This window comes from Dermacentor albipictus, chromosome 1 (genome assembly GCF_038994185.2).
Source record: "Dermacentor albipictus isolate Rhodes 1998 colony chromosome 1, USDA_Dalb.pri_finalv2, whole genome shotgun sequence".
NCBI lineage: Eukaryota > Metazoa > Arthropoda > Arachnida > Ixodida > Ixodidae > Dermacentor > Dermacentor albipictus.
Window position 1 is genome coordinate 384,886,315 of NC_091821.1, and position 22,848 is coordinate 384,909,162.

Here is a 22,848-nt window from a genome sequence, read left to right on the forward strand (position 1 = left end):
ACGAGAGTAGTGCGGGTGGTCGTAGTTAACACCCGACATGAACAGTGACCACAGATTACCCACTACTGTCAACCAGAGCGCACTCTACTTGCTTTAGAAAAAGCAATGTCTTTTTTTTCTCTCTCCCTCTGTCTTGCTGGCTAGGTTACAGTGGTCAGGGCTGTGCCATGCACCCAATGAACTTGGATGGTGACTTGGAATGACACATGAAGCCTATGAATCGCTTCTGTTACGTTTCGCCTATGACGCGCGCTGTAGCCGGCGCGGATTCAACGGACGCCGGGGCTTCGTTCAAAGCGGCGGACATTTTGGCCCGTTCGGAGCGGCCGCGACGCATCCCCGCCGAGCGCGTCCCGGCATGTTCAGTGCCACGTGTCTTTGTGTGTGCGTGTGTGTGTGTGTGCCCACGCTTGTCAAAGCGCGGCAGCCGGGGAGAGGAGCTCCCCCAGTGTGAAGCGAGGAGGTCTGACCGGCGCCGGCCCGGCTGATGCGTCACCTCCTTGTCCCAACGTGTCTCTCAGTCCGTCCGTCGCCGCTGTCACGTGGTGTCGTCCCATGACCTTCCTTCTTGCCCGCGACGCCAAGAGTATAAGAGCAGCTGCCCCCGGACGCCAGGAGAGAGGCTCCGATTTCTTCTGTTGAGTAACGTGCTCTCCCGTCTCTCTACTTCGGTCGACCTGACCGCCCGCTCTTTGCGATGCTAGAATAAACAAGTTGTTCTGTTAGCAGTCGCCTCATGCTTTGCTGGGACCTTCGGATGCTTCCAGTGTGCCCCAGGCCGCCAGGCCAACGCTACCCTTGGGGCTTGCGACCCATTTGCAACACCGGGCGCCAACGGTCCGATTGCAATAACGGGTGTCAGCACTGAGATTCCAACAGCCGGTGCCATCGGTGCGGATCAAACACTTCACAGATTCACATTGCTTTTGCAACTTGTTTTCGCTGTTTCAGTGTTAAGTGAGTTGCTGCACGAGTTGAACAGCACATTAATCTTGGAAAAATTGCCTGGAGGGTTCGTGCATTCAACTTCACCATTATCATCATGCTTTTCCTTTTGTGATTAACAACATTATTTACAAGCACACATCATTGTGTAATTGATGATGCAAGGGGTTAACATTCTAAAGCAAAACACAGGTCCTGAGACAGATTACACTGCACCCCCACCAAATGCTTAAGTGTTGCATGAATAGCTACACGAACAAGCATGCATACAAATACCAGAGAAGAGATGCATGTAAGAAAATGCACACTGGCAAACACTGGAAGCCCACAACTTGGCATGAAAAGCTAAAGTGAATGCAACATGCAACACAAAACCAAATTTATGCACCAAGGAGAGCAACAACCATGTTCAAATGATCACATTTATCAAAAATCCAATTTATTCAGAGAAAGCAGTAAGTTTTCGTACAGAAGTATACAAAGTTGGCCTTGTGCCTGTTTTTTACAGACAAATTAATTCAATCACACGAGTAAACAACACTGTCCTGAACGATGATGAGTTGTGAGACACAGAAGAAAAATCACGTTTTCATCAACACACGTAACAGACCTGCACACACTGACAGCTACAAATACTCACAGATCCCACCACACAGTCTTGGGCAGCTTGACGTGATGAAGAGCACACACTTTTTGAGAACAATGTGCTGACAAAGCTCAGTCACTTCACATTTCTATTAAATGCATGCAACACTTGGCAACCCAAAAGCAAAACACCTGCATCAACTTTTCCAGCTACAAACGTGCAAGCATCCCAGCCCGTGCATTAAAATGTACAAGATTTGTTGAATAAATCATGTCAATAAATAAAGAACAACAGTCATTCTACAAGAAAAAAAAAAGGAGGTAAATAATAATAATAAAAAAAGCCATTACAATTGCTTACTGCAATATATGTGCAACTTGAAATTTTGACATAAGTTGGAATATCTTGCTTGAAACTGGTGTTTAGAATCTTTGCACAAAGACATATTGCACTACAGAAAAAAAAAAAAAAACTAAGAGGCAGCCACAAAATGTATCTGACTGCACATGAAGTTGCACTAAGTCGCCAGTTGTGTGACACACCGCACGATTGGAAAGATACTCAAACCAATATGCCCACAAGAAATGCAGGGACCTAGAGCATTTAAAATCAAGCACAACATGTACATATTATGTATGAAATGGTTAAAAGTATGTAACTAAGTGCAGCAAGCCTAAGAAAAATTCACATTAATTGAAGGGACAAATATCAGCTTGCAGTGTAAAAATGTGCAATTGGAAAATGCTCAAAGCATTAAAGAAAGGAAAAAAAAAGCACAGCCACAACTAGGAAAGTCTACAATGTGCTCTTATAAACTAAGCTTTAGCACCCTTAGAGTGACAAAAATAGCTCAAATGAATCACGTGAAAGGGCCGGTCTTACAAGTCATAGGGGCAAACGTCCACCTTTCTGATGGAAAATACTGAATCTATAAAACCAGAAATGCTTCAAACTTCTCTTTCATATAAAGAAAGCAACTGCACGATGCAATTAATGCAAGCCCCACAAGGAAAAACAATAAAAAAAGTAGTGAGATGATTTGGAATTACAAAATGAAGGCCACAAGACTCCCAAGTTGTGGTGTCTCTGAGCATACAACATGAAAGTCATTACGCAGGTATGGGAGTGAATGTGCTCGCACAGCAAATTCCAAACACAGTGGGCACTTCTAGGAGATGCGAGCTACTCCAAGGGCATCCCGGAGCATGAAGTCACGCAAGGCCCAGAGAGCATTTACAGCATTGCCATGGCTTCCAACGCCATTGCCCAGCCAGTGGGTGGGCAGGCGGCTAGTGTCATAGATGGGCGTATTCTCCTTGGTGGCTTTGAGCTGGGCATCCCAGTTGGTCACGTGTTTGCTGTCAGGTTGCAAGTTTTCGATGTACCTGCAAACAAGATGGCAAGGACAAAATTAGAGCGTTAGTGAGAGCTAAAAGTTTGAACTACTGATGAAAAAAACTTTTTTTTTGCCAAAGTAGAAATACAACCTATAATAGCTCCCCTCCCCCCCCCAACCAGAGTTAAAAAAAAAAACGGTGTAAAGAAAAAAATTCTGGGAGAATCTACAGCACAATTAATGTCTATGCTAAAGTGACTAGCATTGAAGCAATGTAGCAACTTGCCATAGTGCCTCCAATGAAATGCTTCCTATATGAGGCCATGTTGCAGCCGAGTTCATCACTTGAGCTTACACTTAACACAATGTGCCACTTAGCAGTGCTGCGAAATCTTTGGACAAGATTGTCTCAATATGTATCTCACGGGTTCGAATTCACCCAGAACTGAAGAAATTTAAAAATAATTTTTTTTTGTCATTGAAGAGTGGCACATACGTAGTTGCACACACCCAGTGTCTTAAGCAGGCGTGACCGGGGTTCACTGAGGAGCTGTGCGAACCCAGTGACCCAAGTTGGTCTAACGGTTGGCTTGGAACCCTATTACCTCAGCAAAGCAGCCTGATGCTGTACCCATTAGAACATGAACTATACAATATACAGTGATCCAAGTTGCCAGGAAAACAGACTTAGCCCGATAGTCCTAAAAGCTTGTGAAGTTTCTAAAGAATACTAATTGCATTAAAATAAAGGAATAAAGTCATGACATTCAGATTCACAAAGGTGGTCATTATGATTATAGGCATTTCAGTGAAATGCACCATGTTGCACTTTCTGTGTAACATGATTACTTAGTACACTGACTGACAGCCCTCTCAGAACAACCTGAAGTAAGTGGCATGGCTTGTTTAAATTTGCCTTGAACAAGTGGACTATTTTATGAAGATTTAAAAACCAGCCTTTTCAAGCTTAACATGCACTTTGTACATTACAGTACCAGCTGCAGTTACAGAGAGCATCTTAATCAGCATTCAAACTATTATGATTTCGACTTTTCTTAAATGCTATCAGAAAAGAAAGGTTGGTGCTATAATGCATTAGGCGCACATCCTTTGAGAAAAAGATTGCTCGCAGGCCTTCATGTCAACTCTGGACTGCAGTCAGTGAGGGAGCGCTAATCAGATGCTACCCTTAAGGAGAACCATGTTGTGTGCTATATTTTCATACACTGTTCTAGCACACAGCTAAAAGTTATAAAGAAATTATCAAACACTAGTTCTTATAAGCCATAATAGATATGTTAACTTGCACTAAGACTAAGCAATGATGACAATAGCATTTGGGTTACGTTCGGTCATACAGCATGCACAAGGAAAGAAGCCTGCAAATGTTCACAGCCATACACTAAATACACTTTCTTTACATTTCAGCAACCAGAAACAAATGATAAGTAAAGTTGACCTGTGTCATTCACCAAGACTCACTGATGCTCAGCCACCTTTGACAAAAAGGATTTTATTGACGAGAGAAATGACATCAAGGCTTTAACTATAGCATTGCTCTCAGCTTACTATACTAAACACTAACTGCTGGCTATTGAGAAAAATATTACCTCCTTCGAAAGTAACTTCTTTTTTAATTTCCTGATCTTATACACTGTCTGCACTGTAGGTAGAGGAGGCAAGACTGAAAAGTCACCTGATGTATGCGTAAGTATGAAGAAGTTTGTGCGGGTGAGGAGGTGGGGCCACAAAGATTGGTTCCAGGGTCCGCTCTGGAGGCGGTGGCGGCAATCCAGGAGCTGCATCACACACATAACAAGTAAAAAGCATACAACACTCATCACTCGGAACTGACATGGCATGTTTGGGGACCCAAGGAGAAACCGACCATGAATCATTAGCATTAAAAGCCAACAAGTGTACAAGGCTCAAGATGTATGAGCACTAAAGATTGTCTGATATTCCCAATGTGGCACTTGTTTCAGAAGTTTCCAATTTGAAGACCTTTAATACGCAGTTGACTTGCGTTAATTCAATGTAGGATGAAATACACCCACAATCACAATTATGCACTATTACACATTCATTTATGCACATTAGGTTTTGTTCAAAGGGACATATACGACCCGAACAGCCACATGAAGAGAACATGACCCGGTCGCCCCCATGGTTTAAAGACCAGTGCTGCAATTTAATAGTAATACACAGAAGCCTAGATAAAAAATGTGGGCAAGTCCTGACTAATAACACCTTATGAATGTTGCCTCATCAGCCACTTAGTTAGCTGAGTTCTATCCTCTCGGAAGCCAAATAGAATACTACTACTACTCTGAAAACTGAATAGAAAACTGCTACTCTGACCTGTTTGAATTATGGCCTCAGAATGCATTGAAAACAGTGAGATAATTGAAACTTTAAAGTCTGTTTGAATCAACAAGAATTTTGAACTATCGAAGTTTGAAAAGTATACGAAATGCCAATGATATAGCAGTGTGCTTCAAGTCGTGCGACAATAATACAAGAGATTCTCTGCACACACACACAATAAAATGACAGTTGCAGAATTAGCACCAAGAAAAAAAAAGAAAGAAAGAAAGAAAGCTCCATCTCTCTTTACATAAAGATAATTATAAGAGCAATACAACAATACACAACAAATTGACAACAGAACATATTGCTGCATTATCTGCTGTGTTCTGCTGTTTTCCTGCTTCCTGCACTCTACTGCTAACTCAATACTACTAGTACTTTAGCACCTATCACAGCAGGAGCAAATTAGATTTAAAAACACCCACAAATAAGTGATTTAACGTACACACTTGCTGCCAGTCCATTTGATACAAGCTAAAATACTTACAAATCGCAGGCACAACAAGCCTGCACAGTACGTATTAGGTTACCCAAAGCTACACAATGTATACCAACCTAAATCAATTTAACGGAGCTTGCAGATCCAGTTTTTAAAAACCTGCCTTTCAAAACATGTTTCTGTTTCTTTCACTGCACAAAGATGACAGCAAGTCCTTGTTGGTCACTTTAAGCCAATAAACTTGAACTTAATTGCCATAGTGCGGTAGTGAGATTGGTAGAGCACTTTTTAAAAACTGCTTTTTCATTCTTTGGGTTAAATGGTTTAATACTAGTGGAGAAATTAAGGCAATGCTTCCTTTTTTTTTTAACTTCCCACCAAAACCTAAGTGCTGTTACGTTAGTATGCTAGTGTGGTGTCATAGATGCCAAAGTATTTTCTCTTATTTGAGGCCTTTTGGCTCCAGAAAAGTTTGTGAAACTTGTTAGGCTGACTCTTTAGTTGCCCTAGAAAGCAATGCATGCAAAACACACTTTACCATAAACAATAAACTCGAAATGAGCATACGCTATCAAAATCCCCGACGTCACAACAAAGTGGTGTGGGAAATTCCCAGGGTGGAGCTGCCATTGGTTTTTTGTTTTTGCTTCTTTTCTGAGCTACCAAGCCTCTTCTCAGGGTAAAAGCAGCCATTATGTCATTTCTCTTTGGCATCCCTTTAACTGCTTTTCTTGAGCCATTCAGCACAACTTGAGTGGGAAATAATAATAAAGAAGTCAGTTATAATTGCTAGCTTTATTATGAAGCATTATGCACACATTGAACAGTCCCAAAACGATATCTCCAGCATGCAAACATAACACAGATACAAGTGGCATGCAGGATAAAGTATAAAAACCCAATGTAACCTTACTAAGGTCAATCGCAACCTATCCACAGGGGGTAGATTAAAGAAACCATTGGTTTATCAAAGTGCTGAAATTAATTGTTTATAGCACCAAAAGCATGCTAAGAGACCAAGGTAAAGTAATGTGCAGCAGGATCCAAAAGTAGAGCACAAAGACCTAACCTCAGTAGGATGCGACCCATAGCCAATTGTGAAATTTCAGAGAGAGCCATGTTTATCAGTGGCACAAAGTCAACAAACTATTTAATTAGCACTGCAGACACTCGCACTTCTTTAAATAGTTTTGCTTGTTTTCCTTGATGTCGGATGCTAGGTATTTCCTGCAAAACATGATTCTGACCGGAATCGTTGGCCTAGAAAGGGTTGAAAGCGGAGTCGGTCTTCTCCAGAACTGCTGGAAGCTGGAGTCATGAACACATGCAGCCATAGGTCAACAATATAAGCCGAATTTCCTCAGAATCCCTCACTAAATATATTTTTTGTTTAGGGCCTCACTTGGGCTCAGATTTATGGGTCAGTCTGAGTCTGAGTGAGTCGACTCACGAGTGAGTTTGAGTTTGCCAACCTATGCATGCAGCCCGCCACAGGGCATGCTGCTCATTATGCTCGGCTGCACCGCACTTCCCCAGTTGCCTACCCTGAGAGGGGTGTGGCTGCAGCGGCATGTAGTAGTGGTGGGGCGGGGTGAACGGCCCTGGGTAGCCCTGCTGAGCCATCATCGGGTGCATGGGAGAGGACCCATAATGGTGGTGTGGGGGTAGGGCATGGTGGGGGGCCCCTGCCATGGGTGCGGGCGACGCTACAGGAGGCGGCGTAGAATAAGGCACACCCGCTGGACACGGCAGGCCCCACAAGCAACGAGCAGTGCAGACAGAACGAAACGGAGTAAAGGAAACAAAACAAAAAACAAACACGCACTTTGTATGAACGGTGCAATGTTCCTCACAAGCACAGTGCAACAAGGTGACCCAAAGTCAATGACCACTGCCTTATATGGTGCGATGAAACATCATATGCTACAGATCCTCACAGTGCCGAATTCTTCTTTCTTTGCTTAGTATATTTTGTACAAAATCTGAGAAGCAGCTATTACACGAATAAACATGCAAGGGCTATCGTTACATTTTTGGTTTTTTCTTTGCTTAGGACTTTTAATGAAACTGCGCCTGTCCTTGTTAAATGAAAGTACCATACAAGCTTATATAAGATGAAATGAATGACACCAGCAAGCACAAAGCACACTGACAGGAGACAGTGCCTACGATTTGACATTTGATAAGTTGGTTTTATTGCTTGCTTCACATAATGATGATGCTTTTAGTTGCTTGAAGTTGGAAGTGCACATTTTACACAAATTAAGGTTCAAAAATGTTTTTCTTTGTTTTTGTATTATTCAATGCTGGGAGTGTGGCTGTAACACATGTGTGACTATTAAATGAGCATGAAGTCTAGGGTTTGATGAAAACCCGTCTGGCGAGGAAAGAACATCGCTGAATAAACGTACACTCGCCAACTGAAAAAATTCAAAACATAGATTGACGTTTTGGCACCCAATATGGGTGCCTTGTTCACAATGAATGAATGCATGGTGGTCTTTATTATATACGCGTCGGAAGACGTAATGCACTTGCATACAACTCAGGGAGGGGTTCCCATGTCCGGTTTATCGTGTTAGTAGTAGATTGTCGTAGTAGATTGTAGTAATAAAGACCACCATGCATTCGTTCATTGTGAACAAGGCACCCGTATTGGGTGCCAAAATGTCAATCTGTGTTTTGAATTTTTTCAGTTGGCGAGTGTACGTTTATTCAGTGATTAAATGAGTATGCACCACACTCTACATTAACCAACTTTCAAATTTCTTTGAGTAAAGATTGTAGCTACTCTATACCAGTTGTGCTGAATAGATGGAAATGTAGCAATGGATGGAATCTAAATAGAAACAAATACAATAAAAGAGTGCCTGTATCAACAAAGACTACTTTCATAATTGAAGCTGTTGCCAGCAGAATTTCTTACCAAGATGACTAACACCTAAGAACTCAGCGGTCCAGTGGCGTAGCCAGGGGGTGGCACACCAAGCATGTGTCCCCCCCCCCCCCCCCAATTTTTGTGTTACTATGAGGCCTGCCTAGCTCCCCTCCCTAGTCAAGTGCCTGCCCCCTCCCGAAAAAAATTTCTGTAAGACTGCAGCAGTCTTACATTTTTTGGGCCATTGACTTCAGATGCACAACAAGCAAACGGAAAGCATTCTGGAATACTACAAAACAGAACATGAGGACAAAAATAAATGCTCACCAGCCATGTCTAAAATGCGTGCTCACAAACAAAAAACACACAGTTGTGACAACAAACAATGCAAACAAAACGCTAAGCATGCATATCACACAAAAGGGCACCATTTTCAAGGCTAGAACCAGACGTGCATGTGCTGTGATGGCTGATCCACTGAGTGACAACAAATGCATCAATACGAGGTGTGAATGGTCCTTTATGAAGTGCTACATTTGCACCAATACAATGCGAGATTCTTTTATGAAATTATACAGCTCGGAAAAGCACTTCCTGTCACATTCGTTACCATGCTTAGAACAAAACACGATAAAAAAATTATGTAGCAGAATGTGGTGTGCTCAATCTTCAGGCAAAGTGTTGTGAAAAAGACAACTTTTCAATGACCTTAGAAAAAATAGTAGCGAGTAGGGTATGTTTCAACAAAGCGGCAAGAGCACAACGAAATGTAAAGGATGTGCAACAGCACACGAGTTCAACAGCCTGAACTGCTACCGTGATGCATGCCTGTGCACGCTCATCTGGTGCGAGCTTAACCAACCCTGCTAACGTGTATCTAGCAGCACATTGCATTGTGTTAGAATGCTATTGCATGAGAAGCAATTCTTTTCTGTGATGTGCCTCTGCATATGCTACTGCACAAGCCCAGGTGGTCCCATGCAGGCACACTTTGCTGTGGTGGACCACACCTCACTATGCAACAGCTTTAGATTATTACAGCAGTGGTTGTCTTATGCACCATTACCTCACATTAAAATTTCCATTGTATATTTTGTAATTGTCTGGCTGATAAGCCATAAACATCCCGAGACATTATATATGTGCGAATACAGTGATTGGAGGTATTGCCACTGCTAAGAGCCAAATAAAATTACACCAACATAAAAATTTGTGGTAGAAAATGATTTACCTTCAGTTTAGTTACCGTTGCAAAGTATCATGACATATTATGCAGACATTCCCAGCTCTGAAGTACACTGCCTGCACACTGAGGGTACCGTAGCAACTCTCATTGCAGTTTCACATCTATTATGTCAATGATTCGTGGACAGGCATTACAGTAACAACAGAAATGTGAGTGAAATGGCAGCATGGTCGTGATTAAAAACTTACCTGCCGTGGCTGGCGAGCCAAGGTTTTTCCTGGAGAGCATCATATTCCTGTTCTTCGCTTCGGGCATGACTATGCGCCCGGCGACCTTGACGTGAACCTCCCTCACGTGTCGCAGCAGCTTCTGAATGTTCGGGAACGGTCTGAAGGAAACAAAGTGGTGGACACAAATGATGCAACAGCTGCATCAAGACAGTGAAATGACATCTGATTTAACTAAAATTAAATTAAGAGATTTTACGTGCCAAAACCACAATATTGTGGGGCACGCCATAGTGCAGGATTCCAGATTAATTTTGGCCACACCGGTTCTTTAGTGTGTACCTAATGCATGGTACACGGACGCTTTTGCATTTTGCCCCCTGTCGAAATTTGGCCACTGCAACCTGGATTTGAACCAGTGCCCACGGGCTTAACAGCGCAACACCAAAGCCACTCAGGCACAGCGGCAGGTTAATCCTCATCTGAATAAACGGCACAGCCACACTCAATGTCTCTGCATGTAGCCATGTCATATTATGCCATATTATGCCATGTTATGCCATGTTATTCTTTTACAAGAGCTTTCTAATTCTTAAACTTCCATAAATGCATTGCAAGTGCAACAATTATGCATGACTACTGAGACCCTGAAATGAAATGCTGTCTGCACAACACACAGCGCCACATATCCTCTGAGGTCGTGGTTTTGACATGCTGTAGTTGTCACTGCTTGCCACCAGAGAAGCAAACTATATTGTCCTTAAGCTCAAATGCATTGCAATATCAGAATTCGTTCAGCTGAACAAGTTTTTGCCGTGATAGCTGTGCATACACAAAGGCCAACAACAAAGTAGCCACCAGTCTTTGCACACCAAGGTAGCACAAGTGACTGCCATATGAAGAAGACATCATGAGCACCACCTTTGAAAGGGGGCAATGGGACCTTCTAGCAAGTTTGCTTTGACCTTTCTGGCATATATTAATTTTTCATTGCATGTTTTCCCTGCCCTTGTGCCACCAACCCTCCAGTTACCAGTTATTAGTCTCCCAACACAGAACCTTCCCCCACCACCCCTGAAACCGAAAGGCCTCTGATAGCCCAACAACATCCACATTCATTACTGGGTGGATAATGCGACATTATAACAGAATCTTAATGCCTGACATCTAGTGACATCACGTGTGGACACCACCTATAATTATACAGCGCGACTGACCGTCATTATCAGCCTAATTGCTGAGATCTCCAAATGTGCTTCACCTGAACCCACGCTAGACCAACAAATTTCCCCGTCTCATCACTGTTCTATACTCGCTTGGGTTTGCTTGGCATCCAGTATGTTGAGCTGATATACCACATGTTATTCATTTCCTACTTTACATGACTTGTTCAACTCCACTTGCTCCTGTTTATATCAACTACATCACCTAGCCATGCTTGAGCTCTAATATACAGGGACATAGCAGCATGTAAGACATAACCCTGGTAGACTGAAATGAAACATGGGCCACTATCTTGTACATGTTCGAAAAGCCGATGTTCGATTTCGCCTCACGCAATTGGACTAGATTGGTCTAGGCCGCGATATCGGCGCTGCCTAGACAATTGCGCGAGGCGAAATCGAACGTCGGCTTTTCGAACGTGTACAAGATAGCAGCCATGCTCTCTGTTTTTACCAGCTGCAACGAATGTTTGCTCTTTTGTGCATAATAGAAGGTGGCAGTCCCTCATTAACCTCCAAGTAGATCAAGCGTCCATGATGGCCAAGAGCTTGAGCACAACTCAGTTAAAAGTGAACATCCCTAGATCACCTGCCCACAAAAAATAGTTGCAATTGTATTTGTGCTGAAAGTTCAAATTTGCAAGGCGACACATTGAAGCATGTTACAGCCTAAAGCTTATGAGTATAAACTAAGCAATACTGGGAGGTTGTCTCACTTATGGCTGAAATTAGCTGCGTAAGGACTGTTACTTACGGGACTTGTTTCTTGACACGTGGACAGTTTGCCCAGAGGCACTGGAACTCGTTATTGTCTGCAAAAACACCTGAGTGTCACCTTTAACTGGTTGACAAACCCAGTGACATGCACAGAAATGGAAAGGACAGGGAAAATTATGGAGGATGTTTGGTTGCAAAAAAACCTTGGGAAAGAGCAACGAAGTACAGTGCATGTCAGTCCTAAAAACAAGACGTTATAAACGCATTTTACAGACCAAAAATACCACCTGTCCCAAAATGTGTTAGGGTGCCTAGAACTGGCAGTGGGAAGCCATAACTTGCTTTTACATTTTCTGTGCTAAATTCCTGAAAGATATCATTCTGTAACAGTGTTGTAGGTGACGGCGTGTGGGCTAAGACAAAGTTGCACAAGGGGAACAGCAGCTAATGAATGACTGCTGCTAGAAATAAACAACATTTCATAAAATTCCTACTATCATATACTTGATAATTGCACTGCCAGCAAACAGCTGCAGTGCTTGTCCACTACATACCTTAAAGTAGCAAGGCCAAATCATTTTGACGTCTGCTAGTCATGAATTCTACATTACAATAAATGGGGGACTGTTACAACTGCGCTTAAGAGTAATTTGTAGCATTACTATTAAGGTTTATCATGAGACTAAAAATATAAGTTATCGAACTAGCAGTGATCTCTTTAATTATTTCAAGAAGGTGAATGACATGGGTAAAAGTAAATGCTACAAGAAGCCTTTAGAAGAAAAAGAAAGGGAAGAAAGGCTGCTTTGCATATGTGCTAGTGCCAACTGCGAAGCAGACAACTCTAAAATTAAACAAAGCGCATTTGCTTCATTCTGCCTACATTCACCCAATATGACTTGTGTGAGAAGCAAAGCAGAGTAACCTAGGTGAACACAGTGCAACAGCGAAGATGACGATTAAGGAACGCAACACGTGGTGTTGTGTTTCTTATTCCACGTGCTTGTGCCCATGCTTGTATCACATTTCAATGATGCAATGCTGCTGACAACCCCACATGTAAAAGCGCTGCACACAAACAAACATTACTGCCATGCAAGAACTTAAAACGCTGCCATGCAACAGGGGACAGTGGGAGGGAAAGGGGTAGAGAAAAAGCAAAAAATACGCCCGGAGGGGTGGAGGCCATCAGGGTCGTGGACGAAAACGGGAACACTCACGCTTACCCTTGAACCCCAAATAGGACTGGTACACCTGTCCATTGGGGTCCTGGGCCAAATGGTCCACCAGGTCCTGCTGGTTGTCGTAGCTTGCATCACAACCGTCCCACTGACATTCATACACTGTGGTCGAGAGGGTGGCAAAATCACCGGGTGCAGGCGTCATGCTCCCCGTGGATGACAGGGAACGCGTGGCATCGCGGCTGCTCTCTCCTCCCCCTGCTCCCCCACCCATAGCGTGGGTCGATGAGGAGGCTGGGCTCTGGGGAAGGCTGTCATTGGTGTCCTCCTGGCTGACATTGAGGCGAGATGCCCGCTCCTCGTAGTCGGCCTTCTGTGGCGCCTGCAGGTTGCGCCACTGCCGAGCAACGCAGGAGAGAGCAGAAACCCAAGGGACAGATTTACATTACACTGAAGGCAGATCAAAGAGAAAGTACCTAATAAGAGACGGAACACATAGTTCCCAAGCTCACTTTTGGTGCGATTCTACAGCCACTGCCATCCCTGTGTGACCTCCTACCCAATGAATAGATACCAACAAGAAACATTCATTTAACTTAGATTGATAGACTGCACTTTGGTGCAGTGTATGCCATTGTGCCATGCTGTCCTTTATATTAAAGTACTACAACTGACGACAAAGGCTTCTGAGGCACGCAGGACATCAACAGTTTTAATTTCATCGCACTTTAAATTTGCAACTTCAAATTTAGAGGCCTCACAATGAAATAGAGATTTCACTCTTAAATTTTATTAGGGTGGATGCAATGACCATGAGGAAGTTTAACATTCTCATGGTTCCTACATTCCAGACACTTACATGGTAAGGTGTATGTGCATCCAAACTAGATGGCACACTGCTTATAAGGAGGTTTGTTTGAAATGAGGTCTGGCTCTCTCTGATCTCTGTGGCACTAACAACAACAGGCAAGAGCATAAAAGAATGGAACTATTGCTATCACTGCAGATATTGTATACTTATATGTTGGTGACTTTTATTCACAGGGCTGCTCCCTTCCTCTCTCTTATTTTATGGCATTCTTTAACATTAATTTGACATCGTGCACTTTTCTCAAACAATGTATACAGAGTCATGAGAGGCTGTTTGTCACGTCCTGGATAGATTATGGGGTTTTACACGCCAAAACCACTTTCTTATTATGAGGCACGCCGTAATGGAGGACTCCGGAAATTTCGACCACCTGGGGTTCTTTAACGTGCACCTAAATCTAAGTACACGGGTGTTTTCGCATTTCGCCTCCATCGAAATGCGGCTGCCGTGGCCGGGATTCGATCCCGCGACCTCATGCTCAGCAGCCCAACACCATAGCCACTGAGCAACCATGGCGAGTTGTCAGGTCCTGGTGACATATGATTAAAAAGATGCACACCCTGCCTAAAGGCAAGCATGTAGCTCTGTCCTAAAAGCAGTCAACAATGGAGCAATAACAAAGTGAGCGACATGAAAAAAACATGTGAAATATGGGTAAACTAGCAACATGCTTCGTGATGCGATACAATTTCATCGGTGGCAACGGGCCTCTCTTCAACAACTATGAGTGCGGAAGCTATGAGGATTGAAACTACAGAGGTGCAGGCTGAAGTGTGCTGTTGCCTTGCGCAACCCTGATACAAGGGCAAAGGACACAAAACCCTTTACGACCCATAAATCCACCCAAAAACATACTTACAAAAAAAAAAAAGAATCTCGCAGCATGCAACTTTGAGGTTTCTATTAGAGTCACTCCAACAGTGGGCTTCAGTGACTGTTAGACTGATTTCTTTCATGCTTTCAGTACTTTTTTTTTTCAAAGAGTGACAGAGGGGTTCTTTACGAAAGTTTGAAACACGCTTGGTCCTCGTGCATCCACGTCGTGATCATACTCATCCTCAACAATCCTAGTTTATTTCTAAGCACTCTGTGCTGCACTTTTTCAGTGGGCTGAGAAAAAAAAGTATTGTAACAGTCAGATGTCAAATATTTCGTGTTTGTCTCCTCTCATCCTCGTCCTGTCTCTAACTTTGTAAGTTAAGAAAATACTGACCTAGGCTTGTTCCCAGAACTTGTACACAATGACCCCAAAGCATGCTCATCAGTGAAAAATTGTTACCCAGTTAAAGGTTACACCACCAAGGCAAAATCCATTAACAACAAAGCATTTGTTGCAGTCTTCCTGCTGTCCGGTGATTTCGCAAATGAAGTTAATGCCAGATGACGAAGGACAAAGGCCTTCATGAGAACATCCTGATCTGGATAAAAACAAAACAATCTTCAATTGCTCTGGAAGATCCATGCCATTAAGATAAATGGCTTGCAGGCATGAAGGTGACCTTGCAAGTGATGCAGTGGTAGTCATGAAGTTGAAAAGATACTAATTTAGGCTTGTTAGTGTTAAGTAGAAACCCCGTCAGGAAAAAAGAAAGAAAGACAAGCAAAAACGAAATAACAAACTGTGAGCTTGCAACAATGGTAATAAAGTGTGCTCCTGATGGATGTCAATGGAAGGTGAACACAGAAGCAGGCAATGAATGCAGATACAGCTGTTAAGAAGCAGGTGATGAGCAGCAAGCAGGGGTTGTAGAGCGAGCTATGTTATGAACAACGATGAGGCCATGATGCATGTGCACTGTGGCACTGTGAAGCAGGAGCTGACTTTGCTTCAGGGGGAACCAGGCATGTCTCACCTCATTGCCCACAAGACGACTGATGTCTCCAAAAGAGCGGTCAGGGTTGGACTGCACTATTGACTTGCGGATTTCACTTGAAAACAGCAAGTAACCCGTGACGACACGCTTGGTACTTTTCTGCGTGCCATGGGAAGGAGGGGGAGGAGAGGGGAAGAGACATTGTGAGGGAACTTTTCTATGGCTCCATTCCAGCGAAGCCTCACGGAGGGTATGGTTTTATAAAAGGAGCAGAAGGGACGGACCTTTTTGCCAGAGGCAGATGACAGGTTGCTGTCATCCCTTGCCAAGGCAGAGCAGGGCACATCGTTGGATTCTTCATTGTCTGTCTCAGACATAACCCGGGAAGGCATTGGGGACATCTCCTGTTTGAGGGCGCGAAGGTAAGGCTGAACAAACTTTGAACAAGGCACACGGTGAGTTAGTGCACAGCTGTTGAGCCCGAACAGCAGACAGGGCTCCAGTGCATCTCTGTGTGCTCAGTTGGAACTCCGAATAAAATTTTCATTAACTGGTCTAAGCATGGTTGGCAGAACACTTCTGCACATGTATACTGGCGGACCAATAGAAAAATTCCCTATGTACTGTGCCAAAGAACAGGTGGGCTGCATGTCTGAAGCAAATAAAGTGCACTGATATGACAATGAATCTGTAAGGTTTCTTGTTCACCTGCACAAAAAAGCTTACCATACTCTGCGTTGGCCTCTAAATAAAAACTGCCATGTCACTGTGGTAAATGTTCAAGACTTGCATGAACACTAAACAGCACCCACAGTCAAATGGGTACAAGTCTAGCCAGATAAATCATCACAACTAAGTTGAAATATCTTTAACTAAACTAAACAGTTAAGCATACAGTTAATTAAGGGAAAATGAGACATTCACCCAATCGTAGCAATTGCTACGAAGGAAACCCACACAGGTTCCTCGAAAGAAAAGTCTTGCATTTAAAGAAAAATTCGCCCTGGTTCGGGACTCGAACCCGGGACCACCGCCTTTCCGGCGCAGCAGCTCTACCACCTGAGCTAACCAGGTGGATAGAAGATGGAAGGGCAAAGTCGAAATGTCAACAACTCGAAGCAGGTCCAGATATATTGGCAACACGTTAACTGCTGCAATGATTGCACGCTAGTGCCTGTGATCACCTCGCTAGCTCAAATTGAGACACATGACAACTTACGTCTCCCGTTGGCTGCATGTCAGCACCATCAGCGAGGCCAGCGTCACACTAGAAGTGAGAGTTTTCAGAATAACAAGGTATAGTGAATTCAAAAATTTCAAGTAGACAGCACAGTTTTGTTAAGTTGCACTTAGAAGGGAGAGGGAGAGAGAGAAATAAACATTATTTAAAGAGCAGAAGATGGTCGTCCCCAGGTGGGCGGCTCCTGAACCACTTTTTATTCAATATTGAAATCAAGAAATGCATTTGACATTGAAGTAGACTGTTTCAGAAATAGTTTGCCACAGAAAGTATTTCAATGTGTACAGAAAAAGTGGAGTTATTGGCAATTAAAGATCGCCTGTGATCCCTTTGTGGTGCTCCCGGTCCTTCTTCAATGCCTTGCACTGTGAAGGCTACGGTGGAGCAGGGTGGTGCCCCCAATGCTTTGCTTACTTATCGTCACTGTGGCACCTACAACATGCCAAACTGAGAGGCTATCCCTCCGCATATGGTTAAATTCACTGCGTCTCACCCCTTTGCTGAGCTACAGTGTACTAGATAGCTATATGTGGCTACTCTTGCACAAAGTGACATGAGTAGTACACTTAGTTTCACACATATATCTATGACACTCGCATAATTTCCAAGGGTCGTAGAAACTTCTTAACCATGTTTGCTCATATGGGTATGTCAGCTGTGCGCACATCGGCCAAGCCATGGATGCCACACTCCGGACTCGCATTGAAAGGCTTCCCAAAGTGACGAGCTTCGACCATGATGGTGACACGCCTTGAGGATGTGCAACTCGGGAAGCAAACAACCCTTTCTTCAGATGTCGGTGCTTAGGCCTTGAGTCATGTCACCAACAGATAGCAATCGGAGCACGCTGTTGTCCTCAGTGAGCCGCAGAAGCTCAGCAAGTGCGCTCGTCACGGCATGTCGCGGAGGTTGCGGTATCTACGCTACGCTACAGATGCAACTACATGCAGCTGCAGTCGCTAACTATGTGTATGACAGCGCTGGAGTGCGCACTTGCGCTCATGTGTTCTAGTCTGGCCATGCTATGTGGTACGGACCAGCTTTGTCCTGCACCAGCTAGACCAAAGGATAGTAGCCCCATCCAAATTGCACATCTTGCACAATAGCTCAATACGATGTGAAGTCTGCCAAGGTGTCTAGCCAGGAGCTGCCAGGAGTGAGTGTGCGCTGGCAAGCATAAGACTGGTCTGACCTTAAGTTTCACACTTAGGAAACACACTGATCCAAACACCCTTCTTGATTTATGTCAGCTATTGGCCAATAACAGCCGTGCACGGGAATGTGCTCTATGATGAAATATTCCAGCCCGAAAAGAGTGAGGAGAAGGCTTGGGTTGAAAAGAGAGTGTTTGTGAAAAAGGTGACTTTGCACTCGGCTTGCGAGTTCCACATGCCTCGCAGTATTGAAAAATTTGGCTGAGATGTTCACAACAATGTACGCTATCCGAGAACTGTTTTTTCACCAAGCCCGAGGAGCCCTTAACATTGCTACCATGTAGTTAAGAAAATAATGGCTTCGATTTGTTCAACAAACAAAATAGTTTTTTTTCTTCTTTTTTTTTGCAAAACTATTTCTGGCAATAGCTGTTCTAATAGCACTGTAAGAAGTTCAGCATTATACCTTGCAATTTTTCTTCATTCATCAATATGATGAAAGCACACCTGTGCTGTAGAAGGCACAAAAAAAGAAATTGAACTTTGAATAACCTGTGTCTCCTGTAGCTTCTAATTCTCATGCAAATTAGAGGTGTGATGTTCAGCACAGTGCACAGTGCAGTCCAGTGTTTAGACAATGTCTAAATGTCACTGGAAAATCTGCGAAATGTCCTGTGGTCCTCATGCATAAGGAAAAACAATGCCATCACAGATCCAAATCAAGCTGTCTTAATCAAGCAACTTTTCTTTCCTTCTTTTGCTTACCTTTTGAGGGGTGATGGGATTCTTGAAGTAGTACACCTCATCCGGTGTTGCCACTTCAGAGTGTGCAAATTTCTGTAAAGCACAAACATATTATGGCTAAACGCTAGCTGATGTCTAGCTGAATGATATATGGTGCTTACAAAATGAAACAAAATTTGTCTAAAGTATAGGACATTCCACCTTAAGCAGAATACAAAGGAGTGTTGGAAATATCAATTACACTAACTTTGCTTAAAATGCCCAAAATACTGCTAGAATAATTCGTGTGAACAAAGAGGGTCTAATCGCAGTTGTGTGACATTCTGTAACTCCTCTTACCTGAAAGTGAGCCTGAATTAAAACACTATGCTCTGTTTAAGTAGTTCCTCGCAGCAATGCGGAAGCTAGGAGTACCCTTTAGGCTCCAAAAATAACAATGCATCTGTCTCTATTGGTTCTTGGTAGTTTAAATGGCAAGAGCTGGCACTTTCTAGGAACCATAGGCAAATACAAACTCTAAGTTTCACAAACACAATCTGCCATAGTAGTACAGATGGAGTTCTAGGATGCTTTCTATTTCATTTTGTGTTTCCTTATCCTAAACTTGTAAGATCCCAACAGTATCTAGTCCATTACAGTTTGAAAAAGTTACATATTACTTATTCTGAATCAAAAAGAAAAATGAAGAAATATACTATTCTAATTACCCAAGAAGCTCACTATTCTAATTACATGAGAAGCCCCATCATGGCAAGCAAAGGAAACCAAACAACTGCATGCGCTGCGCCATGTTTCATCAGATTAAATATGGTACATCTTATGACCCTTAATGTCATTTTGTGAAATACAATTGAGGATATGCATCAGTGCTTGTGAATTCTGAATGTTGTAAACACATGTAGAGAGACGGGCCCTATCAGAGTGCACCAATTATAGTAGCACATTCACGAACTTGCACGGTTTTCTCAAGGTAATCTAGGATCTACAATGACCCCCTATACGTCTGCATGATAGCTGCATCATTCGATTCAACGACTGCCACATAGTCAGCCATGATGAAGCACAAGACCGCAGCCATAACCAGCTTTTGAAAGGGGGCATTGCAACATCTGTTTTGGCATCATGGTATTTTTATGATGTTTTTTTTCTTGCACAAGTGAAGATACCAATGGACAACACACCAGTCACAAATGCACCCAAAATACTTGCCGCATTAAGAAAAGTGCCCATAGGCTAACATACCTTGAGACCTTTTGGCAACTTTCGAATCTGTCGCTCGGCTTCAAGATAGCGAGATTCACAAATGTACACGTCAGTTTCATTGATTTCGGTCAGCCGGCCTGCAAAATTTAACATCACATGAAAACTCTGTCAGGACTGCAAATAAATAGTATGTACAGTCAAACCCGACTATATCAAACCTATTTACATAGAATTATTCTATATATCGAACAATTTCTGGACACAGTATAGTTAGAATGAGTGTATATAGCAAAAATTACGCTTACATCAAACAAAAATAGCAGCAACTCCCGATATATCGAACATCAAGCGTGGAAAAGTGCCCCCAGAAGCTGGCTTTCCCTCGCGGTACAGGGGAAACCTGGTAACACGGCTCCATCCATCCAACCGCTCTCGCTACCGTGACCGCGCTGCCTTGGATGAGCCGTCGACACCCCCTTGCAAAAAAATTATCCTGGCTCGCCCGCAGCACTTGCTCAGACAGCCAATCAGAGGCCCTCGCCGTGCAAGATGGCAAAAGTGCGAGTTGTCTTGCTGCTTTTCTGGTTCATTGTGTGCGTCTTGTGGGCCTTCTCTCGCAGTGTTGCTGTGATGAAGTGGCAGAATTCGCCTTTCGTCGTGAAGCTCGAAATCATAAATCGGGTCGAACGTGGTGAGAAGTTGGATGTCCCCGCAGCGTACAAGATTCCGAGAAGCACTCTCAGCCCGATCTTGAAGAATAAGGGGGAGATTAGGGCTAAAGCAGCCAAACTCGCGACCCAGTGCCTGTGGCGCCCGACGCGTACGCATGGCCGTGTACGAGTGGTTCATCCGAAATTGCTTCAGCCAGGCCAGCTTTCATGTGCTCGGTGATGACTGTAAACCCTGATGAATGCAACGAAGCCATTGCCGGTGTTGCCGAAGTTTGGAGCGAGCTGTCAGAATGTCTGGAGGCTGTTGACGAATCAACAGTGGATGAGTTTGTGAGCGCAAATGATGGTGTCGCGACCACAGGAGAGCCCGAAAACGAAGATTACATTGCCAACATCGTACAGAGCACAAGTGAAAGTGGGCACAATGAGGAAAGCAATGACATTCCTTTGCCCACATCCTCCGAAGTGATTGGTGCGCTCGCACTAGTCCGGTGCTTTTACGTGAATGTGAAAGGTTGTGGCCTCAGCTGCTCCGACTCCTTAGACAATGTAGAGAAGTGCATGCATCGCAGGCAGCGAAATTTTCCAAGCAGAAGAAAACGTAGGACTACTTATGCAAAACTAAGCTAGTTTCATCAATAAAGTGATCTTATAAATGGCATGTGCTTTTATGACATCCAATTATTTAGCAGGCTTACATCGAACTGTGCTCTATATAGAACTGATAGGCATCTTTTTGCGAGTTCGACATAGCCGGGTTCGACTGTATCACAATTACATTGAAATGAAGTGGCACAGTCTTGCAACTTTCTATACAAGTACTAAAAGATTGTGTAGAGACATAAATGTGTCAGGGTATGCAATGCATAGCAAGCAGACATGTTAAAGGATGCTGCAAGGTTCTTCAATGCAGCCTATGCAAAATGAAGCTTTCCTTGATGAGAATGTAACACCCTTTAACTCTGCGACCAAGAACCTTGGAGGCAAAATATAACCATATACAAAAATGATGAGAAAAGAAAGAAAGAACAAGAAAAAGCTAAAATAAGCAGAAACCATCTCATGATGACCGTCGATGGTAATGCATTTTGCAATGAATCAATATTGCGACACTACGTATTGCCACCATCAAAACGAGTTATGTATGAGGTGTGTACTGCAGAGGGATTCCTCTTTCGTGCTTCCCCAAGAAGAGTTGGCGCCACCTAGCATCGCCACTACAAGGCCTGTGCATGGCCTGCAATATGCATGGCACACTGATGCGTGCAAACTCTGAGAAATGCGTCATGCGGCAGCTGGGCTTCTCTCTCTGGCTTCTTTCTGAACACGTTATGCCATCTGGTGGCGCTGCCGAGAAGTTTGCACGTTGCCTCCAAGACGAAAAGCGGCTACTCATTATTGCGAATGGGATTTTTGAATTTCGGCGAGTGGCCAAAACGAATACAACAGCAAGCTCCATTCTGACGAATCTTTACAGTACAGTTAGAATCAACAAAAACACCGCATACCCCATATATGGAAAGACCCTCCTTTGTGGCTGTGGCATGCAAGACTCATTGCTGTGCAATTCGCGGGTCCAAGCTGAAGGTATTCCATTCGGGCTAGCACCGTTATGCGTGAGTGGGAATGGACTCGAACATTCTGCAAGCTGAACGCCACTTTCGAAACCAACGGCATGTGTGTATTGTTGGCAGTCACCAACACAGTGGGACAGAGGGGAAGGGCCAAGAACAAAGGGACATAACGGCCACAAGGCATCAGAGTGCTGAGCGGCACACAAAAAGAGGCGCATGGACTTTTTAGGCCGCTCGAGAAGCGAGGATGATTGGTTCCAACAGAAAGTCAGTTCTGAAACCCGACACAATGTCCGCCTGTCTCGTTGCTCACATATGATGATCAGCCATTTAGACTGTGTATTATTGGTATTCCAACGGACAAGCGGCCGGGCACATTCATGCGCATTTCGCAGTACAAGTGAGCTGATGGCAGCACAGAGTTTATGCATAAAGGCTAGTTTGCTTTCGCAGTATGCCCATTTCTAACTTAAGCTCAATAAAAATGCG

At 43.7% G+C, this 22,848-nt stretch overlaps 1 protein-coding gene across 9 annotated transcripts in view; it reads right to left on the reverse strand.

Annotated features, from left to right (window-relative positions):
* Positions 1-1,362: 1,362 nt before the first annotated feature.
* polybromo (protein) overlaps positions 1,363-22,848 on the reverse strand; it is a 111,670-nt gene continuing 90,184 nt past the window's right edge. For 5 of the 9 annotated variants that reach the window (XM_065432455.2, XM_065432456.2, XM_065432461.2 and 2 more), the window contains 11 exons: positions 20,154-20,251; positions 18,933-19,004; positions 16,993-17,040; positions 16,058-16,177; positions 15,813-15,932; positions 13,128-13,485; positions 11,945-12,002; positions 9,989-10,128; positions 7,221-7,415; positions 4,564-4,666; positions 1,363-2,916 (listed from right to left, as the gene is read on the reverse strand). In XM_065432455.2, the coding sequence (XP_065288527.2) occupies positions 2,700-2,916; positions 4,564-4,666; positions 7,221-7,415; positions 9,989-10,128; positions 11,945-12,002; positions 13,128-13,485; positions 15,813-15,932; positions 16,058-16,177; positions 16,993-17,040; positions 18,933-19,004; positions 20,154-20,251 (1,529 nt within the window). In that variant the 3' untranslated portion in view covers positions 1,363-2,699. The remainder of the gene's footprint in view (positions 2,917-4,563; positions 4,667-7,220; positions 7,416-9,988; positions 10,129-11,944; positions 12,003-13,127; positions 13,486-15,812; positions 15,933-16,057; positions 16,178-16,992; positions 17,041-18,932; positions 19,005-20,153; positions 20,252-22,848) is intronic. The other 4 variants (XM_065432459.2, XM_065432458.2, XM_065432462.2 and 1 more) reach the window with 4 other exon arrangements.